Source organism: Exophiala aquamarina (genome assembly GCF_000709125.1).
Source record: "Exophiala aquamarina CBS 119918 chromosome Unknown aczIA-supercont1.8, whole genome shotgun sequence".
Classification (NCBI taxonomy): Eukaryota; Fungi; Ascomycota; class Eurotiomycetes; order Chaetothyriales; family Herpotrichiellaceae; genus Exophiala; species Exophiala aquamarina.
In genome coordinates, this window is record NW_013550580.1 from 483,196 (window position 1) to 507,374 (window position 24,179).

At 43.8% G+C, this 24,179-nt stretch overlaps 8 protein-coding genes across 8 annotated transcripts; 4 read left to right on the forward strand and 4 right to left on the reverse strand.

Annotated features, from left to right (window-relative positions):
* Window positions 1–537: 537 nt before the first annotated feature.
* On the forward strand, window positions 538–2,360 carry A1O9_08744 (uncharacterized protein; the record flags this gene model as incomplete). The annotated part of the gene is made up of 3 exons (XM_013402227.1): window positions 538–1,061; window positions 1,154–1,310; window positions 1,371–2,360. 3 exons carry the CDS (start codon window positions 538–540, stop codon window positions 2,358–2,360), a joined length of 1,671 nt encoding a protein of 556 aa, XP_013257681.1.
* Window positions 2,361–2,400: 40 nt separating this feature from the next.
* Window positions 2,401–3,855, reverse strand: A1O9_08745 (uncharacterized protein; the record flags this gene model as incomplete). The annotated part of the gene is made up of 6 exons (XM_013402228.1): window positions 2,401–2,524; window positions 2,622–2,905; window positions 2,993–3,099; window positions 3,152–3,233; window positions 3,325–3,450; window positions 3,520–3,855. 6 exons carry the CDS (start codon window positions 3,853–3,855, stop codon window positions 2,401–2,403), a joined length of 1,059 nt encoding a protein of 352 aa, XP_013257682.1.
* Window positions 3,856–4,333: 478 nt separating this feature from the next.
* Window positions 4,334–5,805, forward strand: A1O9_08746 (uncharacterized protein; the record flags this gene model as incomplete). Its single annotated transcript, XM_013402229.1, has 2 exons — window positions 4,334–4,635; window positions 4,692–5,805. The coding sequence occupies 2 exons, from the start codon at window positions 4,334–4,336 to the stop codon at window positions 5,803–5,805; spliced, it is 1,416 nt and encodes a 471-aa protein (XP_013257683.1).
* Window positions 5,806–6,235: 430 nt separating this feature from the next.
* A1O9_08747 (uncharacterized protein) lies at window positions 6,236–8,374 on the reverse strand (the record flags this gene model as incomplete). The annotated part of the gene is made up of 5 exons (XM_013402230.1): window positions 6,236–6,701; window positions 6,775–7,003; window positions 7,066–7,220; window positions 7,285–7,714; window positions 7,780–8,374. The coding sequence occupies 5 exons, from the start codon at window positions 8,372–8,374 to the stop codon at window positions 6,236–6,238; spliced, it is 1,875 nt and encodes a 624-aa protein (XP_013257684.1).
* A 1,536-nt stretch (window positions 8,375–9,910) lies between these two features.
* On the forward strand, window positions 9,911–10,803 carry A1O9_08748 (uncharacterized protein). Its single transcript, XM_013402231.1, has one exon. The coding sequence runs from the start codon at window positions 9,968–9,970 to the stop codon at window positions 10,433–10,435; it is 468 nt and encodes a 155-aa protein (XP_013257685.1). The 5' UTR covers window positions 9,911–9,967; the 3' UTR covers window positions 10,436–10,803.
* A 2,276-nt stretch (window positions 10,804–13,079) lies between these two features.
* On the reverse strand, window positions 13,080–13,289 carry A1O9_08749 (uncharacterized protein; the record flags this gene model as incomplete). Its single annotated transcript, XM_013402232.1, has 1 exon — window positions 13,080–13,289. The coding sequence occupies one exon, from the start codon at window positions 13,287–13,289 to the stop codon at window positions 13,080–13,082; it is 210 nt and encodes a 69-aa protein (XP_013257686.1).
* A 163-nt stretch (window positions 13,290–13,452) lies between these two features.
* A1O9_08750 (uncharacterized protein) lies at window positions 13,453–13,783 on the reverse strand (the record flags this gene model as incomplete). Its single annotated transcript, XM_013402233.1, has 2 exons — window positions 13,453–13,551; window positions 13,598–13,783. The coding sequence occupies 2 exons, from the start codon at window positions 13,781–13,783 to the stop codon at window positions 13,453–13,455; spliced, it is 285 nt and encodes a 94-aa protein (XP_013257687.1).
* Window positions 13,784–14,253: 470 nt separating this feature from the next.
* A1O9_08751 (uncharacterized protein) lies at window positions 14,254–16,200 on the forward strand (the record flags this gene model as incomplete). The annotated part of the gene is made up of 1 exon (XM_013402234.1): window positions 14,254–16,200. The coding sequence occupies one exon, from the start codon at window positions 14,254–14,256 to the stop codon at window positions 16,198–16,200; it is 1,947 nt and encodes a 648-aa protein (XP_013257688.1).
* Window positions 16,201–24,179: the final 7,979 nt, after the last annotated feature.

A 24,179-nucleotide genomic window follows, 5' to 3' on the forward strand; every position in this document is an offset into this window, starting at 1 on the left:
TTGCCTGCCGTGCCATAATCGTAAGGTTAGTACACTCATAGAGAAATATGTGCCGACTGCCCGTTAGCTTACACCTCATCGTCTTGCAGTTGAGATGTGACCTTGAGAGCCGGAGTCAGCAAGGTTTGTCAAGCTGTGGTAACTGTATCGAGTCCTCAAGTTTCTGCCAGTAAGTTTGTATGCAAAGTCCCGGCCCTTGGCCGTCGAACATTGTCGTCCAAGCTGATCCGAGCCTATCTCAATACCAGGCCGAGATCCCCACAGCGAAGAAAAAGAAAGCACCAGGCCACTCAGGCGGATTCCAATGCTTCAGCAACTCGGCCTACAGTTCATCTTCGTATTTTACCTGCCATCAGCAATAGTTCTGATAATGGCAATGTCGATGCAAACTGGGAGCCGTCTGCTCGTCAGCCATCAGTACTATCTGAGACTCAGCAGGGCCTTAGGTTCCCTGGTGAGCCAACAAGTCATGACGAGCCGCTGCAGCATCAGCCGGCGGCTATGGAAAGCCTCCTATCCCTCACAGCTCCGCAAGAGATGACTCCCCCTCCGGCAGCAGAGGGACAAGCCCGCACTGGATTGTCTGCTTCCAATGCCCATCTCCATGAACCATCCGAGGTTCAACAGCCGACTGCTACGCCGGCCCCAGGGGCCAGCTACCTCGGAAACAGTGGCATTCTGCAGATCTTCGCTCGAGATTCTCAAAGAATTGCCGCCAGTGATCCAGGAAGCACAATGCCCGTGTTTACGGGCATTGAAAATGACCTCCCACCGCCTGAGCTACAGCAAAGTTTTGCAGACACCTATTTCGACTGGTGCTGGCCGTGGTGTCCCGTCCTGGACAAGGCCACATTTTGGCAGAATTCGGACACCACAATTTCCCCCTTACTGATCAACGCACTGGCCCTCCTAGGAACTCAGGTTCGTCCTCCCATCATGCGGCATGCAACAGCCGCTGAATACTACAACCGGGCCAAGATGCTTTTCTATATGGACCAAGACAGTAATCCAATTGTCTGTCTGCAGGCCATCATGCTATTCTACTGGTGGGCGCCACGTGGGTGAGACCTCCCAGCCCTTCAAATTTCCCCACCCCATTGGCTTCTTTCCAGCACGTCTATCAAGGAAGGTCGCAGCTGATTGTTATTCCCAGACCATCGCAAGTTCACAAAGATGCCGCGTGGTGGTGGACTGGCATTGCTATTAAGTACGCTCAACAAGCAGGCCTGCATCGCGAGCCCAAAAACGTGCAAGATGTTGGGGGTGAGGTAATTCAAGGACTGCGGAGGAGGATATGGTGGACTCTATTCGTATGTCCGGAGCACATTGTCTGACTTAAGGTCTAGTCGAGCTGAAAGGTTGTTGCGTAGGCTCGAGAGCGATTGACAGCAATTTGTCAAGGTCGACCCTGTTCGATCAATCCTGAAGATTGCGATGTCCGCGAGCCATCTATTGATGACTTCGGTCCACCACAGTCACGAGATCCTCGAGCAGAGATCTTTGTCCACTGGGTTCGCCTCTGTGGCATTATCGGACGCGTCGGACAGCATTTGTCTCGTCATCCCGAACAAGCCGCTTTCCCTGCCACTCTTGCTGAAGAACTCGTAAATTGGGTTCGAAACCTCCCACCTCATCTTGGCTTGTCTAATATGTCTGATCGTGTGCGAACATTTGACAGAGATGTACTGGCATTACACCTGCCGTATCTGACCACAGTCACTATTTTACATCTGAACTGGTCCTCTCAGCACCCATCCCAGCCATGGCCGGAAGCCTACACAGCTGCGGTGCTGTCGGCGTCCTGTGTCACTCGCATTTTCAAAGACTTCCTCGCCCGAGGTGAGATTCGATTCCTAGGTGCGATATCATCCTGGCATGTTGCGGTTGCTATTGTGGCGCTCCTGTACACGCAACGGGTTGAGGGGTTAGCAGAAAGCGGAGCCGAGGATATTCGAATCCTTAAGCTGGCTTTGAGCGAACTTGCACGCCTTTGGCCTACGACGGAGATCTTTGTGAAGGGCTTCGACCGCTTAAAGGCATTTGAGAATCTACGAAGCGGCAGGCCGGATTTTGAGTCTACAGCAAGTGCTACCGACCATCCTACTACCTCCTCCACAGTTTCAGACGTGGATTGGTTTCACGGTATCGACTGGCGGAGCTATTTCCCACAAATCACTGTGCAAACCTCTGGTTTAGCTGCAATTTTGCTTGCGGGGCAAACTAACGAAGGTCTATGGGATGACATGTCCTGGTTGGCCGATCCCACAGTACATTTCCAGAACTTATTTGATATCACTGATGCCGCATTGGACCCTTTTATGGAAAACTTGTCCGCGTTAACTGGTTGGGAGATTGAGTAACGCTATCGCATACAAAAGGCTCTTTGCCCTTATGAAATTCTCATGACGATGCACTCTCAGCCAAGATCAACTCCACTTCTTCATCCGCCGTATCCAGAATGTGACTGGCTGCGTATTTCGGTGTCCAGCCGATGTCTGACCCATGCTTTGCCGTGAATGTGCACCTGTTTCAAAGTCAGTCGAGATTCGAAGGCATACAAAACACAGCTTGTAAACTCAGCGTCATCCGTCTGCATTTTTCATAACCGAAAGTGAACCTACATTCCTCCCAACTGCAATGCGACCAGCTCCTTGGTACAGCCTAGAGCTGTAGCCATATCACCCAGCGCCTTATCTGAAGCTGGGGCCACGGAATCGTTGTCAATGATGCCCCTCTTGGCGAGGCTGGTCGCCATTGCGGCATAAAGATCGACCCAGGCGACACTGCCAGAAGCTGCGAGATAGTAGCCCTGCTGTCCCTCGCCAGGATTCTCGTTGGCCAAGATGGATCGGAGAAGCTCGAGGTACAATGCGGTATTGTCGAGCACATGGCACACGGGCCAAGTCTGTCACGAAAACATAGGTTAACGATGATTGAGTGCCAGACGGTGTTTAGTCGGTTCCACCTTTGGGAACAAGGGGCCTATACTAACCGGCCGTCCAGGATCAACACTGAGCATTTGCCTTGTTGCTTGTGCAGCTCGAACTATTGCGACGGTCTGAATCGAAATCCGATTTCCGAACCCTTCACCTTTGCCATCTACTTCCATTAGCTCCCGAACCGCAGATAGATGGTGCAAAGAGTTACTTACACACGATGCATGGAACAAATATGTAACTCTTCACCCCAAGTGCCGTAGCGTCCTCGATCACGGTGTTGTTCGTGTTGATGGCCTGGCAATTATTCACTCTCCATGGTTAGATAGCTTGCTCATTTAATCTCGGCCCCAAAGAGGAACAGCGCAAGGAGGACCAAGAAACTTACTGTCTGGGTTGGAGGAATTAGTGGAACCTGTGCCTTTTGAATATCATATAGCTCTTCTTCAGTATCCAAAAGTGGCCTATCGATAGGTGCACCAGCATGGCTGGAGAAAATTTTCGCTCCACTCGTCTGGTAATGAGAAAGTTAACACGGAATGTCCATAAGACTCATACGTCAACCCTGCGGTGATTTTCTTACATGCAAGAAATGGACATCAATACCAGTGACCTTCTTCACTTGGGCCAGGGCGGCAATGAAATATCTCTGGGAATCCACCTGGAAAGCATCGACTAGGAAATATACAATGGTGATTCGATTGTCCACAACTGCAGATCGCACGGCTTTTTCATCTTTGATATCGAAAATTAGGGGCTCGGGCGCGGCGGCGTATTGCCCGACAGACTTGGCCTGTTCTTCCGTCCGGACAAGCGCATATAGCCGTTCGTACGGTGGGAGGTTGACGCTCGTCCAGCGAGCAAGGAGCGTCCCTCCAAGATAGCCTGAGGCTCCAGTGAGCAGAATTCTGTGAGACATCGGTGGGAATACTAGTTTACAACTCTCGCGCGTGAGAAACAGTTCTTTATCATACAGATTCAACAATTCTGCAGAGACAGCATGGCAATGGGATGACGTTGAGTCACATACCTGGATAGCAATGTTGATTTAGGCCGATTGAGCGTCATCCATGCGGAGAAATCCTTGATCATTCGAGCACACGTTGCGGAGTCTGAAACTGAGAAATTGCTGGCTTATTGATCTTCGACGCTATTGGTCCATATCAGCCGAGATGCCTAGCGAAAATCGGGGATATGCTTTCACAATTCTTCACATTGCAGCGGCTCCCCGGCTGCCATTGAGGAGGTGACCAGGATACCGGGCGATGGTGAAGCCTGAAACCCATATCGATTGGAAGGCAGAAGTCGTCTCGATACTTACAAGTGCCCATTTCAACAGCCAAAAATGACGAATACCGCAATATGCGTCCACCACAATTCCCACAGATGCGAACAAGATGGCTGCGCCATCTGCCATGGAAGATCGTAGACCGAAACCAACTCTAACTAGACTGGCAGTTGGTCGCCTCGAAAAGCTCCGAAGCTGCGAATTGAAGGCTGAAGTACGAGAAAAGGCTGTCCAATGCCTTATTGACTACTTGGGTGCTCTGGTCACTGGTCTCTCTGCCACATGGAGTGCTTCGCTGCTACAATATGCCGAGGTGGTAAGCCCGAGCAAGGGATCAAGCCATGTGATGGGACTAAATTCGACGTTATCGGCTGAAGTAGCCGCGTTTACCAATGCAGCTCTTGCACACAGGTAAGTCGATATTCGTCATCATCTTCGATGACCATTGCTGACGAGTCTTAAACTAGCATTATCCGAGATGATATGCATCTATCCGCAGGGGCGCACATTGGTGTGATGGTGATGCCAGCGGCACTGGCCCTCGCTCAACGAGAACGATGGACCGGTGATCAATTGTTGAGAAGTATAGTAGGTGGTTACGAAATGGCTGTTATGCTGGGTTCTTCGGTCCGCCACTCTGGTACGTGCAACCCGCACTTTCGTCCTAGTGGGATCATAGGTGCATTCGGTGCCACTGCAGTAGGAATCGTCGGAGACCCTTGCATGACCATCGATCAAGCTACAAGTGCCCTAGGGTTCGGGGCAAACATGGCCGCGGGGTTGAATGAATGGCCTTGGGCGGGAGGGCAGGAGATCAACACCCACATGGGTATATCGAGTCGGAGCGGTATTGCAAGCTACGACCTAGCAAAGGCAGGCATGGTAAGTAGTGGAAGCGTGCTAGAGGGGAAGGATGGCCTATTTCAAGCCTACAATTGCGGGCCTGGCGCTGTAGACCGGTTCCGGGACTTTGTAGCGGAATCTAGCCTCGGGTTTGGCATCATGGGCGTCAAATTCAAACCTATAGCAGGTTGCAACTTGATCCAAACCCCTGTTGCTGCTGCTCTGAGACTCTATAAACATTTAGCAGGGTCGTCACAGAAAATTGAGCGCGTCGTCATCGTCACAACAACCGTGGCAAAGGAATACCCAGGCTGTGATAGCCTGGGTCCCTTCGAAAAGATCCAGCAAACGAAAATGAGCCTACAGTACAGCGTATCGGCAGCGCTCCTCTTCGGCCGCATCGACGAGCATGCATACCGTCAGTACAACAACGCGAACTTGGAGAGGCTCATCCAGCGCTGCAACATCCAGACCAGCAGAGAATATGACCAGGAGCTCGCGCAAGGCAGACAACCTTGCCGCGTGGAAATTCACATGGAGGGGGGAGGCACCCACCAGCACTCGTTGGCGGACGTGCCTTGGCTGGACTCAAAAGCGGTTGAAGACCGTTTCAGACAAGAAGCGCCTGCTTTGTATGATGCTAGCATTGTTGAGAGCCTCCTCGCCGAGTGCTATGGCCTTGGGAGCACGGCGGACTGCAAGAGCTTATTCGAGCTGCTTGGTTGTAGGAAGACTTGACAGTTTCAGGGTCAGTAAAAGTATAACAAGCTAGAACGATGAGCTGCGTCGTCATTTGTTATTGATTCTACTTAGGCCTCTTCAGTTTAATGAGAAAGTGGTCAAAGGAAGTTCATGTCAGTGCAGTCGGGAAAACCTGAGCCGAGAAGTGCTCCTATACCACATTACACTGAGTTCAGGGGTTCATTGAAATTGGCCTTTCGTGGCATATGAGCTAAGGGAGCACGTGAAAACAATTAAATGGGAAACGACTTTGGGCAGCGCCCAATATCCAAATTCTACTGAGTCAAGCTGTTCGCCAATTCTGAAATATGCCTTCAGCGTCAGACTGCCGTGTCAAGTCAAAATTCCACCCAACTACAACAAAATTGCCGATCCAACAACAGCCCAATTGGGTCTAGAGATGATCTATCTGCCCAATACGATCAAACTAGACTTCTTCCTTGCGGTCGAAGGCATCCTGCTTTGGTCCTGCTCCAAAGACAGTCTCCAACTTTTCGTTCTCCAGGTGCACGGCCTTATCATAGTTTTTCTTAGCCGGATCGACATCTGAGATGCACAAAGCACTGAGGATGGCGAGGCAAGCGAACCCTAAAGCAGTGTAATAAACCACTTGAAAGGCTTGGATGTAGGCCTGTTTGACCGCCAGCTGAGCCGCGTTGATGATCTGGGTGGTGATTCCCGGGACTTTCGCGTATGCAGCTGCACTATTCACAGCTGCCGCCTGGACTAACGCGAGCAAATCATTGACGTCAAAGTTCGTGTCGGCGATGGCTTCTCGGACTTGCCCAGGCAGCCTTGTCGCGAATTGGTTGTCTACGATTGAGCTGTAGACTGCCGTTGCGATTGCACCCCCGAGGAGACGGAAGGTGGAGATGGCTCCGATTGCGACGCCCCTGAGAAGGAATATAAGATTAGAAAACGCTCGTTTTCCAGTTGACTACACAGTTAGGGGTGGGATGAACTTACATATCGGCTTGGTCGTCCAGGTTGAGGGACACCATGCTGAAAAGCATATACAGGGGCTGATTAATCACACAGGACATGAGGAAGACGAGGGCGATCGCTTTCCCATTTTGCCCAATATCCAGAGTCGACAAAGCACCCACGAAAGCCACTTGGCAGCAGATGAATCCCAGGATCTGGTATTTCTCGTGGCCGAATCTTGCACACACAACCCATACGGAGATGAGAGATACTGTTGTGGTGTCAGAATATCTTGAGCAGAAATTTGACATAGAGATATGTGTTGTGACTCACCCCATGTGCCCATAAGCGTCAGATTTGCGTATACTCCACGCAAGATTGGCTGGTTCGCCGGCACGTACAGTAATGCCGACTGGCGTGGCCAAATGACCTGCATGCTATAGTAGAGCATGCCGCAGCAGAAGCCGACGATGACAAGAACGTTGTACCTTTACACAGCTTGTTAGTTCGAAGCTTCCATCTTGTGGAGGTCTGGGGAGTTCTCATCCTTACCCTCGCCATTGTCTGAAGAGTTTTGGAGGAAGAAAAGGATATTTGAGGTTGGCGTTGAAGACCCAGACAAAGAGCAGGACCAAGAGGAAGAAGCCCACAATGATAGGTGCGATAACAGCGGCGTGCCTCCAAGGGTACTTCCTACCTCCCCAACTCAAGCCGACCAGGAATAAAACACACCCAGCAGTAAAAAGGAACAAGCCGACATAATCCATCTCTGAAACCAGCTTCCACTTCGAAACTCCATCGTCTTTATGCTTGGTTTCAAAAGTCGGAGGCTTGTAGAAGAAAAACATGCAGATGAGGCCAAATGCATGAAAGCCAGTCATGTACCAATATGCACTTCGCCAGCCGATGCTGGTATGTGCAATGAAGGCATAGGTGATAAGAGGACAGAAAACACACATAATTGCGCTAGTTCCGTAAAGTCCTAGATATCAATCAGAAGACCTGACACGATGATGTTTTAGGGCTATTGCCCAAGCCTCGACTCACCGAGAGCGGTCAATCGGTATTTGTTGGGAATGAATTCCATGATACAAGCAAATCCCATCTCCTGGAACCCCGATCCGACCCCGAACATGACGCCTGCTATAATCATCTGGGCAATGCTTTGCCCGGTGGCTCCAACGATGGTGCCGATGAATGATATGACTGCTCCACAAAGCATGAAATGTCGGCGTCCAAAGATATCCGATAGACGCCCTCCCACACTCACAAGGATAGCTGCTCCAAGAGTCCAGGTGATATTAATCCACGGGGTGTTCGGGCTGGGGCCCAGTTCGGCGTTGATGTAGGAAGCTGAGACGGCCGGGATGATCAACGTCAACTCGTATGCGCTCAATTGAGTGCAAATAGCCTGAACAATGTCCTCAGTGTCAGCCCGATTTGGATATTTGCTGTACGCCTCAGTTCGTCCAGGTAAACATACAAAGAAAGCCAACATAGTCTGCTTATTGATGCCTGTCCAGAGTTCGCCTTCGATATGCTCGACCACCATGACGTTGTTGTGTTGAGCATCATTATAGGTCGTATTTTCCACTTGAGCTTCCATGATGCTCTTGTCGTTGGAATCATTACCTGATGCCATCTTGAGTAAACCGGAGGGTGAGGCTACCTTGCTTGACAAGAAAGCTCAATGGTGCGTTGAAGATCTCCCCACTATCTGGGGTTTCTGGGGTTCTTATAACTCAGCCTCGGATGGCTAAAGGGCTCCGAAGCCTCTCACCCTACAAACAACGACACGGCCAGCATGTCTTGCTAAGGCCATGGATTGATCAGGAAAAAGTAATGTTTTCGAGAAATGGTGCATTTCGAGACTGAGAAGGTATCTCGGTTCTTTGCTGTCCAATCAAGGGTGACGCCGCAGCTTCAACTCCCGAGTGCCGTCCACGGCACTCTCGGTAGATTGGCAGTGGGCTTGGCCTGGAGCAACATCACAACGTGTTGCGAATGCAGTCCTCACCAAGATCGGTTTCAGCAACCGACGAGTGTTGACATCGAGAGAAGAACGTAAGAGATGGGAGCGCTGTCTCTTCACAATTAGCAATATATTATTGTTATATCATGCTGGTCGTTCTGCTTAACACAGGTTGGCCTTCTATTCCCGAGGGAGTCAAGGCGATTGAACCATAAGAGGCGGGGGGAGGTAGCACCTTGGCAACGTTGTCAAGGTTGTGCGAACAGGATCTTTAAGGAGCCAGGAGCTTGAAATTTATTAACCTCACTCTTTCGTAAGGATCTCACCTATGTATGCCTTATCCCTCCTACGCTCCTTAAAGGAAGATTACTGCTCAAATCTAATTAGCATCACCATCTCTCACCGAGGACCAAAGATATGGAGTCCAAGGTAGATATATGGTATGACGGATTGGCCATAATACTGTATGTACGAATAAGGCAAGTCCGAAGACCGACTGCCCCTTCTCGCGGCAGCGACGCTATCCCCTAATTAAATAAGCTCCCAATCCATCTTGTAGGGCGTTCTGAAAATGTGGGTGCCATGATTTTTGAGATATTTGCTGGGCGTTCTCATGTCGAAATTGGATACTTATACCCCGTCACTCACGCCTCAATGTCTTTTTAGGTTTGCTCACGACGTGTTGTGGCTGAACACGGATTCGGCTAGGTCGAATGGAGTTAATTGAACGACATCAGCCTCCCATGGTGCGCCATCACCTTGTTCATTGTAAACAATGTATCCGAGAGTTTCCTGTTTCGATGTCTCTACGATAAAAAGGATTTGCCCTGAAATAGAAGAAATGTGGCACAATCCTCTTCTTGTTTGGTCTATCCATCTTATCTCTACCAAGCCGAATACCTCAAATATTTCATAAAGCGAACGAAAGAATTCAGAAGCTTCACAACAAGTAGCCGTCTACGATGAAAACAAGCTGTTATTTCTCGGCGTTGACACTCAGTCTGCCCTTTGCCACGGCTCTGGCAATTGCACACCACAGCCCACTGACAGAACACCTCAAGCTGGACGATGGACTAATCCAGGGTTCACTTCGCGATGATAATAGTGTTCTCAGCTATAAGGGAATTTTCGCGAGACCCCCAGTTGATGATCTTCGCGGTGGGCTTCGGGAGCGAATTCTTGCGCGAACGAGAAGGCCACGATGGTAATTTCGAGTATACTACACAAGAAATCGAGGAGCGGAGGAGGAATCCAGAGAGGTATATGAAGCATCGTTCAACCCTCGAAATTGGAATGCAGGGCTGTTTCGCGCTCAATCATCGAGGGTCTGCGGACCAAACAGCAGCAAGGGTCACATTTAACAAGAACATGCGAGGACGACTGGACAAGAGAAGCTATATAACCGATCTTCTCATTCCAGAATTCTCCCCGCTATTTAAGCGGCTTACTCCAGGACCTGGGTATCTAGAAGCCCTAGTTGCGGTCGACGTTGACATTCATCTTGGCGAGGATCTCGTACATCAACGCAGCTGGAATCACAACGACCGAAGGTATTCATTGACCAGTGGATGCAATAATCACTGCGACAGGCTTCGATGCATCGTTTCAAGGCCGCTTCCCAGTTTATGGAGGTGGTATAAATCTACAGCAACAAAAAAAGATATGCGCGGAGACGTATGTAGGTGTTGCTGTCGACCAGTTTCCGAATTTCTTCCATTCGCTGGGTCTTGATTCCGGCCTTGGAAACGACAACCTGTTACTTGTTGTCAAATCAATAGCGAACTCTATTGGCCAAGTGCTTGAGAAGCTATCAAGAGGCAGTGTTAGGATGATCGAGCCTAAGAGGAAGTCCGTGGAGAACTTCACAAATTATTGTGATGCATTACTTCAGCGACTCTTCTTTTCCCGCTGAATGCGGTGGTTGATGCAAGCTCCCATTACCTGACGCCGATGCAAAAGAAAGAGAACGTGGGAGGGCGACAGTTCTGTGGCCTGGCAGTAGTATCCATGCATCATGTGCTCTGGAAAGGGTCATATTTGAGGATTACGAGATCACAGCCTTCGAAAACGAGTTTGGATGGATGGGCGGTGGCGGAACGGAGGTACAAACTTCACGCACGAACCTTTAAGGAAAATGGGCGCCCTAGGTACGCATAGTGGGAAGACAGTCAACGGAGATACAGATGGTATGGACAAGGGAGAGCTTAGAATGCCTAGCGGTATGGTTGCGATTTAAAGAGCGAGAGTTAAGAAAACTTTTTTATTTGTCTTCCACAAGTGGACAGCATCGTGTAAATTGTGAAATTCAATGCGGAAACATAAATAGAACATCCGAGGTGGAGTAGATTACGGAGCTTTTTTTTGTAAGATGGTGGGAAATTGTCAGACCCTCTAAGCTGGAAAACCTCTGTCGGCCAGAATATTAACATCTAACAGTGCTTCGGGAAAATACAACAAATAGTTCAAGGGTCCAGAAGACAGTCTTGTCCCGCAAGATTGACGCGGTGTAGCATTCTTTGAAATCAGCACGCCAGTAGACAGGACAGAACAGTTTCTCCGGAAAGAGAATTAGGAGCAAAGAGCTTAACCTGTATCCTTGACCTACTGCTGGTCTTAAATGGGTTTCGAGGCATTTGCAGGCGTGGTAGGCAAACCATGGTTCGTAGTAGTGTGTTTGGTCTCTCAAGATTGAGGCGAAGAGCCTTTGCAAGCATTCGGCTACACGATTTGTGGTCACCTATTGAATTCATGCTTTTGCCTTTAACTTATATGCGAACAGTCGGCTGCGGCCACATGAAGCCTATCAGCCCAAATAATGGGATAGCCTACTAGTTCTGGTTTGTGATCCACATTGCGGTTCATAAGCGGATAAGGAAATTACACTTGCCAGGTCAGGAAGGAACCCGCAACTTCATGCGACAGCAGATCGGCTCATCGCGTGCCAAGCAAATAGGAAGCACAGTAGGTCCGAGACAGCCTTGAGACTAGGATTAGGACTTGGTATCTGTCGGATATCCTATATACAAATGGGAGGATTTCAGAATCTGATGGTCGCTCTCCACATATTCGCATCTTCGATCAGCATCCAGTGGCTATGGCATTTTCCGGCATTCCGCGGGAATGGTAGATAGTGACTACATCTTGGACTACGCAACAGGAGAGCATTTTCGAACGCGGTCACATCAATTTTGTCAGGGGATCCTGCCAAAACTCCACACTTTACCAAGTACCTACGCAAGGAAACAATATGCTACATACAACTTTCTAGCTACAGCCTCCCGCATTTGCACTCGAGCTAAGGGGGAAGCATGGCAGAGGTGCTGGGAAAAACCTTGCATGGAGAGGAGAAATGCATAGCTATCAAATGCACTTCCCAATTTGCAGGGCTTCTTCAAAGCGATGGAACTTCTCCTCCAACCCACCTCGCACATTGGTGGTACCGCTGTTTGCTGCGGCAATGGACGCAAGTTCTTCGTCAGAGAGCTGTCAGATAATATCAACATCAAACAGCACCACAAATCCACCCAGACCGAGCCATGATCATTCCACCACTCCCACCACAACATTGTCCGCAAACCTTTTGATGGCCAATTTGTAATGAGCTTTAAGAATATCGTGAATATCACAAAGTATTCAGCTGCTCTCACTCAACTCAGAAGCAATGTTTGGCTGTGAAATATCTTCGCTACCTATTTTCAGTTCCTTACGGCCATCTCATACTTGCACATGTTTTGAGCTTCATAGGGCGAGAAGAATTACGTCTCCTCATTCTTGATGTGGTTAAGTGAATAAATTAAGTCAAAGAAATTGCAAGACGTAGGACACTTACGCGCATATGATCTTCATATTAAGTGAAATCGCGCCTTTCGATGGAGCAGTCTTCGATCACGCCATGCTGACTCCCATAATTGCGCATGGATCTGTTGGCGCCAATAAGGATCACAGAGTTAAGGACACCTATGCAGTGATATTGAAGAGTATGAAGCCTGCGAAATTTGCTCAGGACTGATAATAATATGCGGAGGTTACGTATCCGTTGACACTAATTCTGGGCGCACTTTAGCTTTGAGAATGCAACAGAGTCGTGACATAGAAACTCTCTGCCGGCGTCGCATGGTGCACGGTTGACCAAATCCCTCTTTGTTAGATCTCCGACCATCATCAGGCCTTTTGCCCCATCAAATGGCCCCCATTGTTCTGGACCGCCGTCTTCACCACGACCTCGTCTCTGTCGCGCAAGAAAAGAGATGGAGAAAAAACTACCAACGCCCCAACCGCCACCGCCATTGGTACCATATCCAAACCGATGAGAAATTTCTCACTACGCATCAAATGGCCATTCCATCCATCCGACAGCTCCACAATCCGGTAACTATTACGGATCAGTACCATCAGCGTCGATAAGCACATAGCTATCATCACTGGCCATCCCGCCACTGAGACCAGCGTTGCCCTCTTTCCTTGTAGACGGAGTATTGTACCAAGGACCAGCACCACGAAGACGGCCGTGTTGCTCATCTGGAAGATGATTCCTGAGCGCATCACGCCGGCCCCGTGTGTCAGTTGCTCGTAGTTCGTTGCACATGATACCAGGACACCCCCTACAGTCTGGATGACCAAAGAGACGATGTCGCAAATGATGAATCCGATCCAGAAGAATCTTGATCGAATGATGAGGAGATGGGGTCCAATCTTGTCAACGCTGCTTTATCAGCAGAATTTCTTTGCGGGTCGTTCAGTCAAAGTCCTTACAGATGGCAGAAGAGAATATAGTCCAAGGCAGAAATGAAGACGGGGCTGATGATGAGACTGCAAATTTGGATCATGAACGGCATCCAGTCCGTTGGCTATGATTTATTAGCAATTGGTGTTCTTTGAAGGAAGACAACATACTGCAAAATGAGCCCAAAGTCGACCTCCCCATCCGATTGATTCACCCAGAGCAGCAATGGCAAGCGTAATCATCCAGTAGTGCTTGTACCGCCCGAATATCATCTGAAGGATGCATGCGATCATTGAGATGGCAAAGTATGCGACGCCAAAAAGCGCTGCCGGCTCACTGGGTAGGTACCCATACATGTCGGGGCTCTGAGCCATGATGCACTATTGGTTATTTTGATTTATCTCCATGATTGAGGAGACCTAAGATGGATTATATAAGGAAATCCAAACGGAGATTATGATGCATCGGACTAGGCAACCGGATTCATCTGGTTCTGCATTGAGAACAGTAAGTCTACAGATTTCTGCCCTAAAAATTTCCCCAAAGCTTCCGCCTCCCAAAGTCTACAAAACCCCCGCGAAACCTCCGTCCGTGGTACCACGGACGAGGGTCAATGATCAGGCGGCAGCATAACCCTGTAAGATTTGTACCTGTCTAGGCCTAGTATGTACACTGAGTGCTACTGCACGCATGATCAATCCCAGGGGTTTGATACGGAAGCCGAGGCTTGCGCCCATATTAATGCCACAGTACCACCGCTACAGCCTCTTTTACATGCTTCACCCAATGCACCAAATTAGACGGAACTTTCTTTGGACAGTCTGCAATGCCGTTGAAACGAGGATTAGAGCGGGAATCGTGCGACTTCTGCTATCGACGAAAGATCAGATGTGATCGATCCTTGCAAGCTACACAAGGCCAGGCCACATGCTCGCAATGCGCCCGGCGCGAGGAACAATGCCGCCTCGATGACTCTGATGATATTCGTATTCAACGACGCCGCATTTTCACCGCTCATGGTGGCATTATGGACACCTGTGTCCGAGAATCAGAGACCTCTCCCGTTGATACATCGTTGAAACATCAAGATAAATCACCCTCTTCTGCTCCAGCATCCCGATCCAAATCTCTTCCACTAGAAGATGTCAACACAGCACCATCACAGTACCCAGATAACCTGGTTCCTGATGATACATTCTGGTTGAGTCTTGACAATATCCTCTTCCTCGACCAAGTCTTCATGGGCGACCCTCTACCAGCAGAATGGAATGGCAGCCAACAAATTACAACTCAACAAGGTCCATCTTCGGCCACGGACCACGGCCAGTCTGGCACCCCAGACAATCATGAGCAGAGAGCTACCTTCTCCGTTGAAACGCTCGATCAATCTTCCTGGTCGGGAGACTCTGCAGACTCGAGTACTTTTACTGCAGCACTACATTCCTACTTCAGCTTCGCGGCTCTATCTCTTCCAATTATTCTCGAGGACGCCTTCTGGCAAGACTACCGTGCGGGTCGATGTGGCCAGCCTCTTTTAAATGCCATTGCCTGCCGCGGTGTGCCCTTCACCGCAACTCTAAACCAGTGGGATCTTCAACAGCGCTTTGCATTCAAATTCCGGGAGGCATTCCTTAAAGCCCGAAGCACCGCATCTAGTGATGGAATTACCAGACTGGACGACCTTGAAGCTCTGGCACTTATGATCGATTTCGTATACGAGGATGCAGACAATCAACTGCTGCATTCAAGTCTGGGGAACCTCTTCCTAAAGCATGAGTCGCTCGTTTTAATGACGTTGCAGTCTCGAATCTGTGATCGCAGCTCGACGACTTCAAATTCGTCATCAATTCTGACAAGGGCTGGCGAGCGTCGCGTGCGTCTCTATTGGCATGTCTATGGACTTGACGCCTTTCACTGCCTTGATCTTAAACAAATATCCTATATTCCAGACGACCATGCCGGTAGTAATGAGAGACTTCCGCAAGGTGAAGCCGAGGGATACTTCGATGCTATACTTGCCCTGGCAATTATTGCGCGCAAGATCATCCAGGCTTTGTGCAGCGCCGCCGCTAAACGCCGAGGCGTCGATCCAAATGATGTGCATACTCTCTACGAAAAGATTTATCATTGGAGGAACAATGGTTGTCCAGAACATCTACGGAGGCATGAAGGTCCTGCAGGTAAATTGGCAAATATCTACCTCGGGGATTCCAATGCCAATACGTTGAAGAAACACAGTCAAATACATCGTGCAGTGTTATGGGCGCTCGAGATTAACTGTTTATTGCAGATCGAGCATTGTGTCTCTGAATATGGGATACACGACAGCAGAAGCTTAGTGGCAGAGACGACTGCAATATGTGTCGAATATGAAAGTGTAAAAGCGCTGAATGACATGATCGATATATGTCGGTGGATGGAGCAGTACGAGATCCGCGGTCAAGGTGAAAGACGGCACTCTTTGATTGATCTTGCACCATCTGCGTTGCGCAACATTTGTGCTGGCATGTGCTTTTGGTCGTGTCAGCGTGGTATTGAATTCTGCCGCCGTGATCCCCCAATTTTACTTCATTCCTCCTCAAACCGGGATCGTACAGGCAGGAGATGTGCCCAGATTGAGGATAAAAAGCGACATATCAACAGTTATGCCGAAACAGCACAGATATTGCGAGATGCGGTAGCGAGGGCAACATCGCACCATGACACGGCTCAGGTTCTTGAGCGGCTTGATAAACAGCGGGCCTTGCTTCAAACCGAGCTAGGTGATATATAAAGTATCCACGGGTAGGCTCATAGTTGTCTTCGCATATTGGACTACTCTGACATGTTTCTGCGCTTCTCTATAACCCGTGCTCACACCCCATGGTGCCAAGAGAATCGTTTTTTTCCATGGTGGCCTGTCTAAATTATTCCTAGTTCTTGAATTTTGATGGTTCAGACTATGGCTTCTATTCAGCACCTAGTGAGGATCTTCCATCTGGATCTTTATCTAACATCTCATAAGATATTTTGGGTAGCTCTAGCCTGGAAATAGGCTAGGATCTAAACGTAGAGCCTAATGTGCTCTAATTTGGACGATCTAAAGCTATTAAGGAGGAATACTGTATCTTAGAATCTATAGATCGAAACTAACCGCATTAAAACCTACGACAAGATTCTAGCAATAAACAAGAGTATTATTATAATCCGAGCTGTAAGCAGTTCTAACCAAGGTAGGGTTCCTTGATAGAGTGGGTACAAGAGTACTAACCAGGATAATAAAGGGAATACTTATTCGTCGGACTATATCCTAAAACGTAGGTATAGGATTACTAACGAAGTTAACTACGATCTATCTTAATATAGGTAGTAGGCGTATATATATAGTACTAGTAGCTCTCTTAGATCTCGTAGCTCCCCTTAGATCTCTCGAGATCCCACGGGATCTAGGGGATCTAGGAGATCTAGCCTTTCCTAGTTACGTAACTTAGCCTCGTTCTCTATCGGCTAACTTCCCTCCTAGGTAGGTGCCTTAATTTCCTTAGTAACCTTTTAAGTAACCTAGTTCGTAATACTATTCCCTCCTCCTTCTAGTCGTTATCCTTAACGTACTTAAGGTAAGCCTCCCTTATATTTATTTCTTTCTTCCTTTATAGCTAACTATATCGCCCGTAGGTATTATTAAACGTTCCGAGTCCTCTACTATTCATCGTTAATGTACTACGCTTAAAATTAAAACCCTTAGACGGAAATACGAAGGTATAGGTCGTTATACTCCCTACTAGAACGTAAATATTATTTATTTTATGTTAAATAGTTATACGCGCTATAATAATTTTACGCGTAATAACCGAAAAGACTATAATGAGGTGTTTTCTAATACCGAGTTCGAGGCCCTTTTAGCTAAGCGTAGCCGCTTAGCCGAGGCCGCTCGCTAAAAAGGCGAAGAGATTCGTTAAAAGAGTAAGGAGATACAGCGCCTACTTTCTTCTATTACTTAGGCTAACGCCGAGCGTACGCGTTTCGAGAAAGAGGCCGAACTACTACTAGAGAAATAAAAGAAAATAGTTATCTAGGAGGCTTATACCCTAGACGCGCTAGATTATATTAATCCTCCGCCCTAGGCTTCCTCTACTATTTTAGTTAGTATAGATAACGCTTAGCTTAAAGATATCTTTAACCTTTCGCCGGATTCCCTAGCCTAATTTCTAGGTCCTATTCCCTTAGATTATCCGATAGTCCGGTAGTACCGGACTATAAGTTTTAGGTTTAGGTTAGTTTCCGATTCCTACGTATTTTCCTCCTCTAAATATCTTAACTATTTAATTAGATATTTTATTTAGTTATTTTCTTATCTATACTAGAATATAGTTTCTATATTATAATAGAGTTCTTAGGTTTCTTTATCGATATATACTAGTCCTAGTCTAGCTTCGTCTAGTACTTTCTCTAGTAATAATTTATAGAATACTAGGTATATATTTAGTCCTCCTAGTAATTATAGCTTATAAGAGACTAGCCCTAGTATTTTCTTAATTCGGTATAGACTAATTTTCGTATAATCTAGTTTCTTACTTAGTCTTTATATTTTTATATTTTTTATATTAATATAAACTATCTCTCCCTCCTAGAAATCTAGTTCCTTAAATCTTTTCTTATTCGTCGTTTTTATAGTTATTCTTAATATTTTATCTAATTTCGTTTTTAATAGAAAGTATAATTTATATAAGTCTTCTACTTTTATTCTTACCTTTTCTACTATAGGTCTATCGCCTAATAGTTCTTTCTTAAAGTCTAGGTATCTTCCGTAGTTCGTAAAGAACGGTAATATGCCGGTTATCGATATATTATTATTAAAAGCGAATTAAGCTATTAGTAATAGCTCGATCTAATTCCTTTATTAGTAATCTATATAGTATCGTAAATATTATTCTATCGTTTAATTCGCTCTTTCCGTTTATCTATCTATCTACGGGTAATATAATGTAGATATTTTATATTTTATTCCTAATAGGTCGGTTAACGACTACTAAAACTATAAATTAAATAGTTTATCTCTATTCGTAATAATAACTTCTAGTATTTCGTACTACGCGAATACTATTCTTATAACTATATATACTAGTTCTTCTACTATTAATACTTCTTTATATAGTAGTAGATAAATATACTTTATTAGGATATCGTTTATTATAAGTATACTATTATATATTATATCCGTTATAGGTTCTTTCGATAACGATAGCTTAACTATAAAGTCTATTACTATCCTTAACTATACTTTATTTATATTTTCCGCTAGTTATAATAAGCTATATAGTTTATATCTTAAGTATTTAGCTTTATAGTATATATCGTAATTCTTAACGTATTCTTTAACGTCCTTTCTTAATCCTACCTAGGTAAAATCTCGTATTACTAGTTCGATTATTTTATTAATACCTAAGTATCCTACGCTTTTATTATTATATCTTACTTATATAATTCTCTATTTTTATTCTAGTATAAAATCTATTTCTAATATTATAAGTATTCTTATTTCTATCTTTCTATATATTAAGTAATTTTCTCTTTTTTCTAGGAGCGCCGCTAGCTCTAGTTCTAGTCCTTCTATATAGTTCGTTCTTCGACTAAGGGTATCGGCTATAACGTTCTCTATTTCTCGAATATATATAATTTTAAAATCGTAAGAGGCTAAAGTTTTAGCCTATCTAACTTATCTCCTATTAAGTTCTTTAGTTATTATTTAATATATTAGATTTTTATAGTCTAAGTATATCTACACTAGGTATTTAGCTCTCTCTAGGTATACTCTCTATATTTTTAGGTATTCTACTACTACGAGTAGTTCCTTATCGTAGATATCGTAATTCGCCTCGGGTCCGCTTAGCTTCCTTAAATAATATACTACTAGATAAAGCTTTCCTTATTCGTCTTTTTATTTAAGGTAGCCTCCTATTACTTTATCTAAGGTATCTATTTCTACGGTTACTTCCTTTTCTAGGTCGAAAATATATAAGATTAGCGCGGACGTTATTTATCGCTTTAGCTCTTTAAAGGTATTCTTATATTCTTCCCTAAAATCGAAGATTATTTCCTTCTTAGTTAAGTTAGTAACTAGTACTACGATTTTTAAGAAATTCTTAATAAACTTTCGGTAATAGTTAATTAATCTATAGAATACCTATACTTCCTTAACTATCGTCGGTTCTAGCTATTTATTAATAGCTCGAACCTTTTCTTAGTTCGGTACGAGTCCTTCCGAAGATATAATATAGCCTAGGAATCTAATACTATTCTTATAGAATTCGTATTTAGATAGCTTAAGTAGAATTTTATTTTCCTTTAGCTTTTCTATTACTTTCTTTATATACCCTACGTATTCCTCGTAAGTCCTTAAGAAGATTAGGATATCGTCGAGGTAGACGATAACGAATACGTCTAAATATTCTCTTAGAGCGTTATTTATAAATTCTTAGAACGTTAATAGTATATTAGTAAGTCTAAAAGGTATAACTAGGAATTCGTAGACTCCTTATCTTATTCGGAATACCGTTTTCTATTCTTCTCCGTTAGCTATTCTAATTAGGTAATAGATATTCCTAGTATTTAATACGGTAAACTATACTACGCCTAAGAGGCGATCCTATAGCTTATTCTATTAGAAAATAGGATAATAGTCTTTAATAGTTTTATCGTTAAGTAGTCTATAGTTAATATATAGTCGTAATAATCTATCCTTCTTTATTACGAAGAGTATATTATAGAATATAGATCTATATTTTCCTACTTTTAGTTAGCTTCTTCTTACTAAGCCCTTTACTTCTAGTTTCTCGATATAGTCCTTTAGGAAGTCTTCTTCTTTCTTTAAGAGTAACTTTAACTATTCCTTATAGTTAAGTACTTCTCCCTCTTTTATAGATATTCGATAATCCTAAGGCTAATATTCTAGAAGCGCTACCTTACCTTCCTTTTCTATAAATAGTTCTTTATATTTCGTATATTTCGAGAGTAGCTCTTCGATATTAGTTTATACTAATATTCTACCTCTCGGTCGTACCTATATCGCCTTTACGAAGAAAACCTTTAAAGATAATTGGTCTTCTATTTTCGTTTCGTAACTATAATTCGGAAATTCGAATTCTCTTATTTTCTAGTTTATTTAGGAGTTATATTTTTCTAGCTACCCTATTTCTAGTATAGCGTTATATTTTATCGCTATTATATCTAGGGTTATCCTTTCCTAATAAGTTTCTATTATTAGTTCGACCTATCGTAGTTCTTTTCTTATCTATCCGTCCTTAAACTCTATTAGTAACTCGTCTACTATTATAAGTCGGTATAGTTCCGTCTTTACCTTTACGTAGTCTTTTAACCTTTACGCTACGTAGTATAAGACGTAATTTTCGTTTACTCCGGAGTCTATTATAAGTCGTACGGAGAGGTTCTATAGAACGGCCGTAAGGACTATATATTCTACTTTACTTCTATTTAACTTATATAAAGTTTAAGGCTATTACCGTAGGTAACCTAGCCTTAATAGGTTATCTCCTTATCGTTTTTTAAATATACGTATAGTCTTAACTCTACTATATAAGCGCGTTCGTTATACTCGTTTATTAATCGATACGTTATCTTACTAATCGGAATCCGAAGTTAATTAGGGCTTATATTCTATAGGTATTAGTATATCTTAAAGTACTATTAATAGCTTCTTCCCGCGTAGCTAAAGTAACCGAATAGGTACGTCGGGTCTACTCGTCCGTCGATATAAGGTATATTTTCTTTTTTATCTTCCTATATCGTATATAAGTCCCTTATAGTCGGAGCTTCTATTTCCTAGATCCTCTTTACGTCTTCCTAGTCGAGGTTAACTATAATCTACTTATAAGTTAGTCCCTATATATATATATATACTATTAGTACCTAGTTATATTCGTAATTCTAGTAAAATAATATATTAATTTCGTTCTATTATTCTTATAGTTTTATTCTAGGATCGTAATAGATATAGAGGTATCTTCCGGTCTCGCTAGTATATCTCGTATATTCGTTATATTTCTAGTACTTTATTATAATCTTAATCTAATTTCTCGTAACCTTAGCTACGTAATATTTTTCTTCTTCTTCTAACGATACGTCGAAATCTTCGTCCGATTCTTTCGCGTTTACTTCCTCCTATTCTTCTTCTTTATTATCGAGGAATACTAATCGTATCTATATTCTTCTAATCGTTTATACTAGTAGGTTATAGCGTACTACTTTACCCTCTACTATATCGTATAAATAGTAAGAGGCTACCGCTAGATATTCTAAGTCGTAGTATCCGTTTAGACTAATTGGCCTTCGGGTTAATTATCTTGGCCCGCTAGGGTAGAATATTAATTTCTTAATACCGTCTTTAATACTTACCTAGTAGTAGTTAGTAATAAATACTATAAGATAATATTCCGACACTACTACCTTACCTTCTTCTTCTATTAATATAACGTTATCGAGGTAGGTATACGTTATTCTCTATAATCTTATTTTCTCGTATTCCTTTAACTACTATTATAATTCTTCTAATTAGTTATTATTTTCTCCTTCTCCGAATAGGAAAGGGAATACGTAGCCTACGTAGTCGTACGTATAGCTATTTTCTTTATCTTCGTATTTATCCTAGGTATATTTATAGATTATTATATAGATTCTTTCTTTCTTCGGTTATCCTAGGGGATTATACTATATTCCGGAGTTTTCCGCTAGTCCTACTACCTAGTAGTAGGTTCGGATAATTACTAGGTCGGGCTTATTTAGTATAATCTCATCCGCGGGTCCTTTTTCTATTATAGATATATTGTAATAAGGCGGTAGTAGCGTTACCGTCCTAAAACTAAATAGTCCTTACTTAAGCTAAACTAACTATCCTTCCGTATAGGTTACTCCTTTACCTAGTCCTTTAAAGGTCGTAAAGTAAGCTTCCCCGCTATACGTATCGTACGTATACTCGGCTTATAAGGAGTATTTCTAGTCGTTATATTTCTAGATCTATATATATTTTTATTCTCTTCTAGGAGTAGCGCCTAGATTATAACGATATAGGGTTTCTCCTTCCCTTCTATCCTAGAAATATATATAGAATTCTATAGAGTTTTTATATTATCGTAATATCTCGTCTATCGGTACCTATTCGTCTTCTTCTCGCTAGAGTCTTAATTAATAGGGTTCTCCTTCTTCGGTATATACGTAGGTATATCTATATTCCTAGTATTTTCTAATTCGGTACTTATAGATTAACGTCGTCCTAAACGTTTTCTACGTTATTCTTCTATCGGATACTATAACTCCGTTAACTATTTTCTAGAACTTCGTCCTAATCGTCGTATAGTTATCTATATTTATAAGTATTATTTTAAAGTCGGCTATTATTATAGCTAGGGTTTCCTAGACCCTATATTCCTATTCTCGGAGTTTTATACTTCCTCTATCCTTATATAGAAACTACTATTTTTCGGTCTTTAAAGCTAAATAGAGTTAGTAGTTATCCTCGTAATAGAAATACTATAATTCTTAAGCGTATTTTACGGTATTTCTCCTCGTATTATATATTACTTCGCTCTACCATTCTTCCTTTAGGAGTTCGTCGAACTTTTCTTTCTTCTAAGTCTTACGCTTAGGTCCCTTAGGTTTCTTAGTTTAATATTTTAACTAGAATTCCTCTCCTAATTACTTAGTATCTAACTTACCTAACCCTCGGGGGTTATCCGATTCCTAGTAGTCCTTCTATACTAGTTTACCCTTACCCTCGGTAGATCTTTAGGTCTCTTTAATAGTATCGGCCTTTTTCGCTATTAAGCCGTCTACACTATCGCTCTATATATTTATTATATATAGTCCTTAAGCGCTTTTCTTTTCTAGGTAATCGCGTATATAGTATCCGAACTTACTATATTCGTAGTATAGGTTTTCCTTCCTTTATCTTTCCTTCTCTCGATCTCGTCCTCCTATAACCTTTCGCCCTATATTCCGACCTCTACCTAGGCCTATTCGTTAAGTATTATAACGTTCTATAGCGTCTAGGTCTATAGGGTTTTCGTAGTCTCGTAGGCGTCTCGTATTAGCTCGAGGAGAATACCGATACTCCCGGTACCCTCGTCTTCCTAAGCTCCTTCCTTAATTATCTTCTATACGTAGCTCGTATAGTCGATTATTAAGTTTAATAGCCTTATCTACTATATCCTTATACGTTTCTAGGCGCTCTATTATTTCCTTCCTAACTTCCTTCTTTAATCTATTATAAAACGTATCCTTAAAGATATTATCGTCTATATACTCTAGTTTCTTTACTAGTTTCTTAAATTTCGAGTAGTAGGTAGCTATAGATCCTATTTATTTAAGGGTATAGATAGTACGAGAGGCTACTATAGCCTTATTAATCGTACTATAGATCTATTTAATTATTACTTCGAACTATATAAAGTTCCTAAAGTATACCTTAGTCTTATTATCGGGGTCTAAGGACTCGAGGTAGTCGTCCTATACTAGTTTAAATTAATAGAACGCTACCCCTTTAAGGTGTATTACTACGAATATAACCTTATCCTCTACCCTAGCGTACTTAGCTAGATTAAGCTTAAAGGTAGTCTTAAGTTATATAAGGAAGTATCCTAGCTTCTCCCTATTCCTATAGAATAGTTCTACCTTAATACTATCCCGAGATATATTAGTAAGTCCTAGTACGTTAACTATATCTACGTCGGAGTCTTCGTCGGAACTACTATCTTAAACGAT